Source organism: Delphinus delphis, chromosome 2, assembly GCF_949987515.2.
Source record: "Delphinus delphis chromosome 2, mDelDel1.2, whole genome shotgun sequence".
In the NCBI taxonomy this organism is placed as follows: Eukaryota; Metazoa; Chordata; class Mammalia; order Artiodactyla; family Delphinidae; genus Delphinus; species Delphinus delphis.
The window spans coordinates 167,091,329-167,106,317 of record NC_082684.1 but is presented as its reverse complement, the minus strand read 5'-3'; the positions used below and the strand labels follow the sequence as shown (position 1 = coordinate 167,106,317).

At 46.7% G+C, this 14,989-nt stretch overlaps 1 protein-coding gene across 19 annotated transcripts in view; it reads right to left on the bottom strand.

Annotated features, from left to right (window-relative positions):
* Positions 1 to 14,989, bottom strand: part of KIAA1217 (KIAA1217 ortholog) — a 773,854-nt gene that overhangs the window by 23,571 nt on the left and 735,294 nt on the right. For 17 of the 19 annotated variants that reach the window (XM_060006227.2, XM_060006228.2, XM_060006229.2 and 14 more), the window contains 4 exons: positions 9,553 to 9,728; positions 5,475 to 5,605; positions 4,828 to 4,975; positions 1,916 to 2,345 (listed from right to left, as the gene is read on the bottom strand). In XM_060006227.2, coding sequence (XP_059862210.1) covers positions 1,916 to 2,345; positions 4,828 to 4,975; positions 5,475 to 5,605; positions 9,553 to 9,728 — 885 coding nt within the window. The remainder of the gene's footprint in view (positions 1 to 1,915; positions 2,346 to 4,827; positions 4,976 to 5,474; positions 5,606 to 9,552; positions 9,729 to 14,989) is intronic. The other 2 variants (XM_060006223.1, XM_069540490.1) reach the window with 1 other exon arrangement.

Here is a 14,989-nt window from a genome sequence, read left to right as displayed (position 1 = left end):
AAATGAGGGGCTATTGAGATATCTCTAAGCTCCATCAGGTTCTACAGGAGGGAGAAATATATAAACTGCATTTTTAAATACCCGTACATTTTTTTAAAGAGCATTTTCCTGTGATTTTGAGATGCCACATTAATCATTGCAGGACAGAGTGGAAATGAGCACCAGGATTAGTGGAACCCCATAATGTCAGGGTCGGAGAAGACCCAGGAGATCACGGAATCAATCTGTTTTACACGCGAGAACACTGGGGCCCAGTGAGACGAAGGATCTGCCCGAGATTCACTCGCTATGAGTAACAGCCACCACTGTCACCATCCTTATCCTCCTCTAGTTTTCCTTCGTAGCACTTATTATCACCAGAGCCTGGCCTTGGTCCCTTCTGTTCACTGCCAACCCCAGAGCCTATGAAGGCCTGGCACATACTAGGACTCAGTAACATCTTTGGAGTGGATGAAGCGCCGTAGCAGAGCTGTCAGGAAGACTCAGGCCTCCTTATCGTGGATCAGAGCATTTCAGAGATGACTTGTAAGTGTGCCATCAAAACTTACTTAAAATATACACGTAACAATGGTAACTATGCCTAGTGGGTTCTCAATAGACATTTTTTCAATAGAAGAATCATCCTACTGACATCCTTTAAACGTAGAGATGTTTGAAGTGGTAAATCCACTAATTTTCAGGAGGAAATATGTTTTTGGTCCCCTCCCTGACTCTGATAGGCAGAATCATCATCAGCCAATCACACTCCACCCCATCTTATGCACTTTGTAAGCAGCTAACTTGGATTAGGGGGCACAGCCACTGACTCTGGAGCAGAGGGGAGCTACCTAGTGTTCAGAGGCCCAGTGGCCGTGACTGTGGCCTTAGTGGTTTTAAGAGGTCCATCTCCTCCTGAAACCAGAGTTATCTGCTGCTGACTTGCAAGAGAGGCAGGAATGCTTAGGACCAGGTGGCTAAGGACACAGTGATGAGTGGAGGAAACATTTTAGGGAAGAGGAAGGAGAGAGCCAGGGAAACGCAATGTGCTGCCTGAGCACCTACACCAGCTCTTGAAAAGAATATTTAAGAACACAGCAAGTTTTCTCTCTATATTATGTGACCTTGAGACCTTCTTTCTCCTTCCTTCTGAGACTTCTGTAACAACTTCCTATCCTGCACCCTTAATTCGAGACCCACTACCTTAATCTATTCTGCCTATTGTTTCCAGATTAATTTTCTGAAGATGCCATTTTTTTTATCACTGGTCCAAGCTACAGCATTTCTCTGATACCCATGAAATGAACCTTGGCTCCATGGGAATGGTGAGCCAGCTGCCCCAAACCAGCTTCCAGCCTGTTCTGCCAGCCTTATCTCCTCCTTCTTGTTCCACTTAAACTGGTTTATCCAAGGTCCAGCCTTTGCCCCAGGATCCCGCTATCCTAGAATGTTCTTCCCACCCTCTGCTTACCCAGATTCTACTTCATTTTCAAGGTCACTGGCAAACCCTCCCCAGCTCATACTGGCTCGGGAGGGCTGAGTGTCACCCTTCTTCCCACCGGCATGGTCACTGATGTCAGCAATGGTGGGAGCCTTTGCACCACAGAAACTGGCAGACACTACAAATGAGGCTTCTCCCATCAGAATGCCGGTTGTTCCACACTTAGCAGCACACCACTGCCTCACCTTCCTACAGGTCGGGCGCCTGAGCCTTGTCTGAAATCTGATGGCCTCTCTCTCAACCTGGCCATTGAAACCCATTCACAGTTTAAAAAAACCGATATGTATATAAAATAGTTATATATAAATTTTTGATAAAAATGTATCTTTGATACATATATGCATTATCTCCACAACCAGACTGTACACACTCTTGGAAGGAAAGGACCACATCCCTTCCTCCTTTATGGAATTACGAAAAATGGAAATAGGACTCTACCTCGATAGACACTGCCCTGTTCTTGGCACTCACACTGTGGATTTCGTCCATGAACAGGTTCTGCACGGAGGAACCATTCCCGGGCATCTGCGGGGACTGCAGAGCTGAGGTCACCTCCTGTGTGACAGCGGGAGGGCTGGCCGGGTGAGGCCCGGGCCCCCCTGGCAAGTGCTGGGCAGGGTTCAGCAGCGCGGAGGAGAGCTGGGACGGCTGGATGACCACAGGAGAGCTCTGAGCGTGGTGAACCGTCAAGGGCACCACTTCCGACTTCACGTCGCCAGGGACGCCCGCACCGGGGAGGGGCTGGCCCGAGGCGCGGGGAGCCTCCTCCTGGGCCTTCAGGACTTCTGCGGCCGTGGCCTTTTCCATCACGACATACTGTGCGGCCTGGGCTGCATCTGTGCCTTTCAAGAGCCCATCAGTGACATGCCTGGGAGAAACCACGCACAGCAGCATGAACTGGTGAACCAGGTAACGTGCATTTTAGTCGCATGGTATGCTCGAGTGCTGTGTCATCCCAAAGCCAGACACGATTGTGTTGCAAAATTAAGATTCTAAAACCCGGAGTAGCAGCTTAGAGTTGAGGGTTCCCATAGCAACCTAACTGCCTCCTCGTTATCTCCGGCAGCTGCTTGCCTACTTTTTCCCTCAGGACATGGTCTGTCTTTCCCTTTCCACGTGCACTGTCGTGTCCAGACTGGGGGGTGGTGACATCAAGTGGACACACGATTCTAACAGTAACTCCTGCACCCGATCCAGGCCTGGGCAGCTCTCCTAGATGCTCGGTTCTAACCCAAAGCTTCCTAAACCCTCCATTCTCTCCTCCTTTCACTGCTCCGCGTCTTGGGAGGTGGTTTATATGCCAGTTCCCTTTGCTTTGCTCTTCCTACAGCTCAGCCTGGTGCCATCTGGCTGCCCCACCCGGACTTGGGCAGCCTTTCTGCAACATCACGAGTGACTTCGAATCTAACCGCCGGGTTAGTCCTCCTCTGCTTGGGGGGCGGGGTCATTGATTCTGTCTGTCCACCTCCACCCATGGTCCAGCGGCAAAGACATGACCTTCGGGGACAGACAGGCTTGTGTTTGAGTATCGGTTCTGCCCTGTTCTAGCTCTGCAAGGCCGGGAACTTCACCTCTGTGAGCCTCAGATACTTTTCTGGAGATTATAATAGTGACGGTGACAGTGCTGTTCAATGTCTTCCTCAGGGCTCGGTGCTACGATCAATGTAGTTACATGTAAGACTTTGTCACACATGGCACCGACCCATAACTTTTAATTAGTCCCTCATTCCCTTCTTAGCAAAATGCTTTTTTTTTTTGATTGGAAAGAAGACATTGCTTTCTACGACTCTCCTCTTCTACTCACTTGTTTCTTTTGCTCTTTACCTAGCCCGTCCCTTCAATCCCAAATCCCTAAGGGTCTCTTTCCTCCTTTCCTTCTCATTCTATCATAGGCATCGCTTCCATTTTCAGTAATCACCTTCATGAAGGCGACATCCAACTCTAAACCTCTCCTCCCTCCGAGTTAGGCAGGGACTCCCTTAACTCTAAGTGCCTCATGGGCAGCTCTGTTTTGCTATCCTTCCAGCACCTCAAATTCAGCATGTACCAAATCCCTTCAGCATCTTCCCAAGCCGCTAAGTTGCTCTGAACTGTGACTGTCACCCGCTCTGTCTTCTCTATCAGGCACCAGGACATGTGCCTGTCCTTGGGGTCGTGCATATTCCTACCTTCCTTCTTGTGTCTTCCACAGTGCTGCGTACAGCATGTTACACCGGGAAGATACCAAGGAAAGATCAATAGTATAAAGGCCTGTGATGAGCAGCTAATATTTCTTCTATTTTTATTGTTAAAGTTACTTAACTGGCTTTATCTATCATTCCCACCACTGAGCATTTACGGGACACAAAGTCCTATAACATTCAAGACACACAATCCCATCTGTTTTTAGATGGAGATAAGACAAATACTGAGCTTCATCTGTGCTGGCTCTAAAATTTTTTAAAAATTGTTTTTCAGGGAAGAGAAGGGAGGGTGGGCAACGTTACCAGCCAGCCTGCTCCCTCTTTAAACACTTAATAAGGATGGTTTGCTTTAGGCTTTGTGGGTGGGTTACCACATTTAGGTAAGAGCTTAGTTAAGAATTCTTTGAACATATTTTTATCCTACGGGAAGGAAAAGTTCACTCTGGCAATTTTAAATGAGGGAACCTGTGAGAAAGTGCAATTCGGGTACAACTTCTTCCTGTGCCCAGGCAGACGAGGTCTCTGCAGGAAGAGGCCTCTTGTTGTTCTAATTCAGATTATTTTTGGCATCCTGGAACTTACACAGGTGATTATAGTGCGCTCTGTAGTCTTAGCATCTCAAAAGAGGTTCTTTTTGACGTCACTGTTACAAGAATATAGTTAATAATTCATCTAAGAATATAGTTAATAATTCATCTAAAAGTCAACTGCACATTTCACATATTTCTCCTACAAACCTGATCAAAAGATTATAGTGATTAAAGATTATTAGTGATTAAAATTCTCCCAAGAATTTATATTCTGCTTGTGACCTGCTCTCAAATCTGGTCCAAGATCTAAGGGGTAAATAACATCTTTGTAATTTCCAAGTTCTACTTAAAAAAAAAAAGGAAAATTCAGGACTGCCACTACTGGGAAGACTGGGAAGTGGTTCATGTGTGGTAGTCGTGTCTGTTTCCCACGTGGGAAAGGAAGTTTTATAAGGGCAGGGGTCCTGTTTATTATTATATTCTTGACACCTACCACCACCAGGGCTGGAGCAGACAATGTCCAAATACGGCTGACTGCCTGGCTGTGAGATCAGAACCAACAAGAAGTCTGGCGTCAAACTATCAGTTCTCACCCCGCCCTGCTGCCCCCACCCGCAGCCCAGGAAGCTGCGGTCACCTGCGCAGCATGGTCAGGGCGTCGGTCATGCCTCGCACTCTCTGCAGGAGACTGTCCAGCCTGTGCGGCTCCTCCTTCAGAAACCGCACGGCCTCCACTTCTATGCGCAGGATGGCTCGCATCTTGTTTTGTAAGGTTGGAAATTCTCCTGCGGGCCAAGAGCAGCTGGTGAGCTGTATGAAAAAGCCAGAGCAGCAAGCCCCCTGTGCCGAGCCCCAACTCTGGACAGGGCTGAGAAGCACGGGGTTCACCCACCACAGGGCAGCTCACGTGCCTTGAGGCCGAGCTGGGCCCAGCGTGACCTGGGCCAAGGCAGAGCCCCAGGCCTCATTTCCTGCCTGTATATCTGGGATAAGCTCACGAGGCCCTTGGGTTGTGTTTAATGAATTTGGTACAGGTGCCTGGTGCACCGTACTTAAGAGTCTTAAGAGTCATTCAGTCCTAAATATTACAGCCACCACTAAAGTATCAGCTCCCAGAAGACAGGCAGTGATGTATCCCAAGTGCCCAGAACAGTGCCTGGCACACGGAGGTGTTGGATGAGTACCTGCCCATGTGCATGAATGAATCCTTCACCGTCTGATGGATTTTCAAACACCCCAGGAAACAAGCTTCAGACTCCTCCCCGCCGCAAGGAGGACACTCACCTTTCAGGGAAGCTACTGCCTCTCCCACCTGGTGCAGGAGGAAAGCCCCGTCTTCCACGTCTTTTAGAGTAACCACGCGGCTGGCCAAGGCAGAGTCCTTCTTTAAATCTTCAACGAAGTCTTCCAGGTCACTGTGGGGAGCGCAAACCACAGATGGAGTGAATGCTGGGGCCTTCAATAAGGACAGTGCAGGAGCAGAGGGACCCCTGAGCCTCACCGCCTGGCCTCCCCTCCTGCACCGCGTCCTGGCCTCTCCCTCCACGCCCACGGAGGCGACGGAAGCAGCTGGTACAGGAGTAGCTTGGTTTGGCTTAAGATACTCTGCTGTGGTATGAGGCAGGTACTCTGCTGTGGTATGAGGCAGGTGCGAGGCCGTCTTCCCGGGGCTGTCCACGGGGGGGCCCAGGTTGGCCACCTGTCTGACCAAGGACCCACTCTTCGTTTTCAGTGTTGCTGATGCCAACTAAGGGAGGGTGTGTGCACTCTGCGATGTGACAGAGGAGAAAGAGGGACGGAGGGGGCAGAAAGAGGAGCCCGGACGGCTTTAGGTCCGGCTTCTCAACCTTGGCACTTGGCCTTTGGGCTCAGGTAACTCTTTTCTGTGTGTGTGGGGCCTGTCCTATGCACTGTAGGATGTTTAGCAGCGCCCCTGGCCTCAACACACTAGATGCCGGGAGCAGCAACTACATGCCGACAAATTGGACAACCTAGAAGAGGGACAAATTCTTACAAAGGTACAACCTTCCAAGACTGAACCAGGAAGAAACAGAAAATATGAACAGACCAGTCACAAGCACTGAAATTGAATCTGTGATTAAAAATCTTCCAACAAACAAAAGTCCAGGACCAGATGGCTTCACAGGTGAATTCTATCAAACATTTAGAGAAGAGTTAACACCTATCCTCCTGAAACTATTTCAAAAAATTGCAGAGGAAGGAACACTCCCAGACTCATTCTATGAGGCCACCATTACCCTGCTACCAAATCCAGGCAAAGATACCACAAAAAAGAAAATTACAGGCCAATATCACTGATGAACATAGACGCAAAAATCCTCAACAAAATACTAGCCAACCGAATCCAACAGCACATTAAAAGGATCATACACCATGATCAAGTATCCCAGGGATACAAGGATTCTTTAATATCCACACATCAATCAGTGCGATACACCACATGAACAAATTGAAGAATAAAAACATATGATCATCTCAATACATGCAGAAAAAGCTTTTGACAAAATTCAACACCCATTGATGATAGATGCCAGCAGCGACCTCCCCTACTTGTGACAAACAAGAATGTCGGCAGGCACTGTTAAATGTCCTTAGGGGAGGGGAACGAACTTGCCCCTGACCGAGAACCTCTGGTTTATACCAATTGTCCTGTCAATAAGGATTGAGTGTCCTCTCCAGGCTACAAAGAGAAGAAATGATCACAGATCTGATTTCTGGGGGGTGTGTGCACACACTTACACACACCTCTTAGGGTACTGCCAGTTCCAATAGAACTAAATTAAGGTCTCCTACTTCAACAAACACACCAATAATAACATCCTGTCGCCTCGGCCCTAGATGGGGTGCATCCTTGCAGTTTGCCTGTAAATCCAACAACAGAAAAAGAAACAGGAAAAGAGCTTTGATTTGAAGAACCACTAGGTGGCAGTAAGCGAACATCTAGTCCACTGCCAGAGCCTTGAGTGTGCTCGGGTAGGCAGCAGGTTGAGAAAAGTACAAACTTCCAGTTATGATATAAATAAGTACTCGGGGGTGTAATGTACAACACGATAAATATAATTAGCACTGCTGTAGGTTATATATGAAAGCTGTTAAGAGAGGAAATCCTGAGTTCTTATCAGAAGGAAAAAATGTTTTTTTCTATTTCTTTAATTTTGTATCTTTATGAGATGATGGATGTTCACTAAACTTACTGTGGCCATAGTTGCAAGATGTGTGTAAGTCAAATCATTACGCTGTACTTAAACTCTTACAGTGATGTATGACAATTACATCTCAATTAAGCTGGAAGGAAAAATAATTGGCAATTCTATAAAAATATTAAAAGGCTATGTTTTTTTTAAAAGAACTTTTCAAGAAGAACCTTGACATGTAGTTGTAGACAATCGGGCTGTCGCAGAAATGTTTCAGACAAATAATAGCCTTTTTACCTCATGGTGGGTGATTAACTGTCTGTCTATAAAGGCATGAACTAAATAAAAATTTAGAGGCTGCTCTTTTTTTTGCGGTACGTGGGCCTCTCACTGTTGTGGCCTCTCCCGTTGCGGAGCACAGGTCCAGACGCGCAGGCCCAGCGGCCATGGCTCACGGGCCCAGCCACTCCGTGGCATGTGGGATCTTCCCAGACCGGGGCACGAACCCATGTCCCCTGCATCGGCAGGCGGACTCTCAACCACTGTGCCACCAGGGAAGCCCCAGAGGCTACTCTTGAGATGATGCATGGTCGTCAAATTCTCTTCTTCAGGAAAATAATAACTCAAAGTGATTTCTTCCTCTAGACTGCTACTGAGAGGGGTATTCTAATTCTAATCAGGCACATTGGGTTGGCATATGAGGTGACATAAGCTACACCTCAAATATCAAATAGGTGACAGAGCACAGCACTCTCCATCGCGTTGTAGGCTTCTGGTGATTCTGGTCATGAAAAGAATTTGGAAGCTGCTCCCCTACAGTCCCATTTTGGGAGGTTTAAGCTTTCCAAGAAACGAGAGAATTACCTATATACAATGGAATACTACTCAGCCATAAAAAAGAGTGAAAATTTTGCCATTTGCAGCAACATGGATGGACTTGGAGGGCATTATGCTAAGTGAAACAAGTCAGAGAAAGACAAGTACTGTATGATATCACTTATAGGTGGAATCTAAAAAATACAACTAACTAGTGGATATAACAGAAAAGAAACAGACTCACAGGTACAGAGAACAAACTAGTGGTTACCAGTGAGGCGGGGAGGGGGGAATCTAAGGGTCGGGGAGTCAGAGGTACAAACTAGTGGGTGAAAGATAGGGTACAAGGATGTACTGCACGACATGGGGAATAAAGCCAATATTTTGTAATAACTATAAATGGAGTATAACCTTTAAAAACTGTATAAAACATTTAAAAAATAATTTTAAAAAAAGCCTTTATGAAACAAAAAAAAAATACCAACACTAGAAGAACCCACGCAAATGATTATTCATTATACTAAAAGGTGAAATTATTCTATGATAAATCTTCATTGCATTACAAAACATACATTAACATAAAAGGTGGGCCTGCCCCAGTGACTGGGGCGTAATAAAACTCTGCTCATTTCAATAGTGGGACTTGATAGATGCTTTCAATAAGAACCTCACAGAAGATGGGTAACATTCAAGGAAGCATCTTTCATTCTGGATCAGACATACTTTACATTTAAATTCTTCTTTTGTGATTTTAACTACCGTTGAATAATAGGAGGATAACTTTGGCGCTGTGTTATTTTGGCTATTAGTTTTAATTTATTGAGATTAAATGCAGACTTCCCATTTATCATTGGATTGTGCAACTGGCTCCTCTTAATTTTAGGCGTTGCCAAGCCCTATAGAACAGTGTGATGCTCCGGCTTCAAAGAGACTAGCTCAGGGCTTCCCTGGTGGCGCAGTGGTTGAAAGTCTGCCTGCCGATGCAGGGGACGCGGGTTCGTGCCCCGGTCTGGGAGGATCCCACATGCCGCGGAGCGGCTGGGCCCGTGAGCCATGGCCGCTGAGCCTGCGCGTCCGGAGCCTGTGCTCCGCAACGGGAGAGGCCACAACAGTGAAAGGCCCGCATACTGCAAAAAATATATATAATTAAAAAGAAAAATAAAGAGACTAGCTCAGACTCCCAAGGATTGTTGAATTTCCTGGGCCTGGATGGAGGGGCACTAGCTAAGTGTCCATGGATACCCAGAACCAGCAGAACTCTAACTGTACACAGTAGGTGCTCAATAAGGAAAGAGGCTCAGAACACCGTCTAGGAAGGGCCTCCTCCTTGGCAAAGACAGGCTTGCCTTCCAGGTTGAGCAGCTAAGCACGCAACAAGGGACTGCACTCACCACAACTTCCGGACAACCTTTTCCTCCTCGTGCAGGTACTTCTGCCTCTCCTGTTCCACCAGGACCCGCTGTCGCTGCACAGGGTCCTCCAGTCTCTTCAATGTTTCAATCACTTTGCTGTTGATTTCCTGCTCAGCCTTCCTCATCATCGCCCTCAGCAGCTCCTGGTTCTGCAGCTGTTGGACAAAAGAAACCACCCTCCGTTGGCTCTGAGGGCTGCCACGGGGGTGCCGGGGGTGCCTGACACGCTCCAGGCGCGGGTTTGGATAAAGAGCCCCACAGCTGAATCTCTCTTTATTTCAGTGAGAGAGGGAAGGGAGCACAGACCGTATATAATCTTGCGGCTTCAGCCAACGTCCAAGTTTTAGCAGTCAACTGACAACCAGACTTCCACGTCCCTGTCTGCCAAAAAAAAACAGGGTCCTTTCTGTACGCTGGTAGTGCATCCTGGTAATGGGTGTAAAGTCTCACTGACATGTTTTCCTAGCGAGAGCCAAGAGTACCAGCTGTGGAGCCAAGCTGACTTTGGATCAAACCCTACACCCTCTCCCGGATGCACTGAGAGACTTTGGGCACATTCCTTATCTCTAAGGATGGGGATTCACTTCCTTTGCCAGGCCTATTCTGAAAATTAAATGAGATACTGTTTGGTACAGAAAGGTACTCAACGAAAGTTGATTAGAGCGTGGACTACTTCAGCGTATCAGTTAAAAGAGAATCTGTGTCCCTCTTGTTAATGGGTCCATGGACCAAATGCCCTGTAATCACAGACCATCAAAACACAGTACTTGAGGATGTGGTAGAGGGAAGGACTGGGGGTTTGGGATTAGTAGATGTAAACTATTCAATATTATATAGAGGATGGATAAACAACAAGGTCCTACTGTATAGCACAGGGAACTATATTCAATATCCTGTGATAAATCATAATGGAAAAGAATATATTAAAAAAAGAATGTGTGTGTGTATAACTGAGTCGCTTTGCTGTACAGCAGAGATGGGCACAACACTTTAAATCAACTATACTTCAATAAAAAAAAAAAACTAAAAACTCCCAAAACACAGAACTTGATGTTGACGGTGGCAATGATAATTTCCAGACGAGCCCAAGGCTCTTGGCAATTAACTAATTTCCCTGGATTATACGTAGCTTGCTTGCATACATAAGACCACAATTTCCATATAATTTTCCATGTAGTTTCCAGAGCACTCTTGTTTCTCACCCCAGACTATAGGATGTGTGAGTTTGAATCCACGCTTCACAACAATCTAGCCAAACACTTGAGTCCTGTTTCCAACAAGGCGTTAAGTGCTTTCCTGGGGCAGGACAATTTTCTGACAGTACATGCATCAAGTGAGTTCATTCAATCAGCCTCAAAACCAGTAATTATATTATACCTATTCTATTATCTAAAGTTCCCCTGAAATTTCAATTAGCTGTTATTGTTTTCTTCATTTTCTGGTTTCGTGCACTGTGTATCACCTCGTAGGGATAATGATGCCTCTGTCAACTGTCCATCATCTGTGCAAACAGAGCGGAAATACCATCTGACCGTGTTACCTACTACCCACTTGAAACCTCATCATGGCTTCCATTTTCTCTGAATAAAATAAAACGTTTCAACGCGAACCACTCAAGCAAAACCACCTCATGTTCGAACATCAACATGGCACCACGGTCAAGCGGCCATCCAGAGAGAGGCTGCCTGGGTTCACTTCCGAGTTTTCCCACTTAGTGGGAAATTAGTGTGATTATGTTACAGTAAGTCCCCTACACACAAATCTTCAAGTTGTGAACTTTCAAAGATGCGGACGTGCCCCTGTATGCCAACTGTTGTACTGGACTACTGTACTTTTCAGGGTACTGTACTGTAAGATTAAAAATGTTTTCTTTGAAAAAAAAAATGTTTTCTTTGGGCTTCCCTGGTGGCACAGTGGTTGAGAGTCCACCTGCCGATGCAGGGGACACGGGTTCGTGCCCCAGTCTGGGAAGATCCCACATGCTGCGGATTGGCTGGGCCCGTGAGCCATGGCCGCTGAGCCTGCGCGTCCGGAGCCTGTGCTCCGCAACGGGAGAGGCCACAACAGTGAGAGGCCCGCGTACCGCAAAAAAAAAAAAAAAAAAAATTATTTTTTTTGTTTTTTTTAATGTATTATTTGTGTGAAATGTATTATAAACCTATTACAGTACAGTATTATATAGCCGATTGTGTTAGTTGGGTACCTAGGCTAACTTTCTTGGACTTACAAACAAATTGGACTTATGAACGCACTCTTGGAATGAAATGCGTTCGTATGTATTAATCTCCCTGTGTCTCTCCAAAACAGAAAAAGGGATAGTAATAGTTCCTATCTCACAGACTGGTAATGGAGCTTCGAGAGGCAATAAAGTGCTTGCAGTCGTGCCCGGCACGAACCGAGCTCTCGGTGCAGATGACCCGTTGTTATCAGGGGGCATCACCCTGGGGGCGGGACCTGCTGGTCTGTCTGGGAGGGAAGCAAATTAAAATGTGCTGCCCTTGGGTTACCTCCTCTGTATGACTCACGACCGTGGTCTCACACTGTTCTTGCCAAGAATATCTTTTTATTAAGGTCTTAAAAACAGTCAGTCTACTGCTGAAAGGCAACACGTTTGGAGACGATGCACAGACGGCGGCTTCCCCCCATGCTCTCTGCAGCTACAGCTCTGCCCACGAGGCGTCGGGCAGGCGGGCACTTTCCCGCGTCGCCAGCCTCCTTGCACTGTGTGCAGCCGGCACTTTCTCTGCTCTAGCCACAGGACCATCCTTTCAGTTCTTCTGACTGCCCAACCTCCTTTCTGCCACGGGGACTGTGCATGTGCTACTCCCTCTACCTGGCTAATTTCTGCTCTCCACGGAGTCTCCAGGACACACGTGCCTGGCACGTGGCCGGCATTCGATAAATATTTGTTGAACGCATGAACTGAGTTAAGCAATAATGTTGGTAATAACAGACAATGGAGTATCCAAAGTTCCTTCCCGGATGGTAGAAACCCATGGGCTCAGCTATGCCTCGAGCTCAGTGCGCATGCCCTGGCTTGCTCTGACTGCAGTTGTTAAACACACACAGTAACATCAGCTGTTATCAAAATGGTACACTCAAGTTCAATGCCATGTGTCAGGTCCCACAGACCTATTTCCTTTGGGGGTTGAGGGTGAATGGTAATGGATACGTAAGGTACAAATAAGAAGACAATTAAATGTGTCCAAAAAGGACTGATGCCGAGGTCCATCCCTGAAAGATTCTAACTGGTCTGAGGTGCAGCCTTGGCACTGAGAATTTTTTAAAGCCCTTAGATGATTCTGATGTGCCACTAAGGGTGAGCACTGTGGTCTAAGAAAAGGGCTCAGGAATGGACAGATGATGTCACTGTGCCATGCGCTGTGTGGCACGGCCCTCTGCACCTAACCCTCCTGCCCAAGTCTCACAGACAAGCTCCAATGAAGTTATGGTCTAATCAGCAGTGGATACTGACAGTGGCTATGAAGCCAGAAATTATTGCTAGAATATTTCAAATTCTTAAAATTTGAAAGATGGGAGAAGTGAGGCCCTGAGAAGTTAGGATGCTTGTTAAGAGTCACTCAGCAGTTGTGGGGGGGGCAGAATCAGCATGAGACTTATGAACGCACTCTTGGAACGAAATGCGTTCGTATGTATTAATCTCCCTGTGTCTCTCCAAAACAGAAAAAGGGATAGTAATAGTAAAGGGTCTTTCAAATTCGACCCAGTAATTTTCCAATCGCCATCTGCTAGACACAGTACGACATAGCAATGTCTGCTTTCTTCCCAGCCACAAGCAGTTTCTGGCACACAGTAGGTACCCAACACATATCTGAGGTATGAACGACAATACAGTTGACCCTTGAACAACGCAGGCGTGGGGTGCCTACCCTCCACGCAATCAACAATCTGGGTGTAACTTTATAGCCCACTCTCCATAGTCACGCTTCTGCATCCGCAGGTCCAATCAACTGCGGATCAGATGTATAACATTTCTGAGATGTCTACAGCCATATCAGAAGAACACACCTGCATGTAATATTCAAATTATTCAACTGGTAACAGGGTCAGATCACACTCACATTATTCCACTCAAAGCGGAGGCAAGGAGAGGCTCGCCTCGAGTTCCAGGCTGTATGATTTTCCTTCCCAGAAAGAGGGGCTTCCTGGAGCCAGCTAGAGAGAGACTAAACAGGGAATTCCCATAGCACACTGGCTGGCACATGGGCAACAACGAATTAATCATGAAGGAATAAAGACGTACACAGGTTCTCTTGCCACTGTCCCCTGCCCTCCCTGCCTGGAGTCCTTACCACTGTCTCTAGGACTTCCAGCATGTGTAAAACGCAGTGCTGAAGTGTGCCAACATCTCTCACTAAATGCTTCGGATAAACTAGTCACCAGCACTTTAAAACATGACATTTAGGGCTTCCCTGGTGGCGCAGTGGTTGAGAGTCCGCCTGCCGATGCAGGGGACGCGGGTTCGTGCCCCGGTCCGGGAAGATCCCACGCGTCGTGGAGGGAGCGGCTGGGCCCGTGAGCCATGGCCGCTGAGCCTGCGCGTCTGGAGCCTGTGCTCCGCAACGGGAGAGGCCACAGCAGTGAGAGGCCCGTGTACCGCAAAAATGTAAATAAATAAACAAACAAACAAACAAACAAAAAAACATGACAATTAGTTTTGCTTAGCAGGGATTCTAAATTCCAGTTAATAAAACTCTATTTAAGGTATAGTTTACAAACTAGAAAATATACCCATTTTCAGTGCACAGGTCAATGAGTTTTGACAAATGTATACACTGATGGAAGCACCACTAAAAAGGGAGACATTTGTTCTCACCCTAGGAAATTCCTTCATGACACTCTGCACGCAGTCTCCTAACCCCCAGCTCAAGGAAACCACCGATATGCGTTTTGTCCCTCTAGCTTAGTTTTTCCTGTTCTAGAATGTCATACAAATGGAATTGCACACTATGAAATGTTTTGTGTCTGGCTTCTTTCCCTCAGGATATTGTTCTTGAGATCCAGCCATGCTGTTGAGAGTTTTAGTAGTTATTTTTCATGCTGAGTGGCATTCTATTGTATGCATTTAGTACGTTGCATGTACTAACATTTTAATGTTTTTACATATTGACTTGATTCTGGTGATCTTGTTTATATTCACTTATTTCTGGAAGCATCTTTTTTTAAAATTTATTTTTGGCTGTGTTGGGTCTTCATTGCTGCACGTGGGCTTTCTCTAGTTACGGCGAGCAGGGGCTACTCTTCATTGCTGTGCAGTGTGGGCTTCTCATTGTGGTGGCTTTTCTTGTTGTGGAGCACGGGCTCTAGGCGTGCGGGCTTCAGTAGTTGTGGCACATGGGCTCAGTAGTTGTGGCTCACAGGCTCTAGAGCACAGGCTCAGTAATTGTGGTGCACG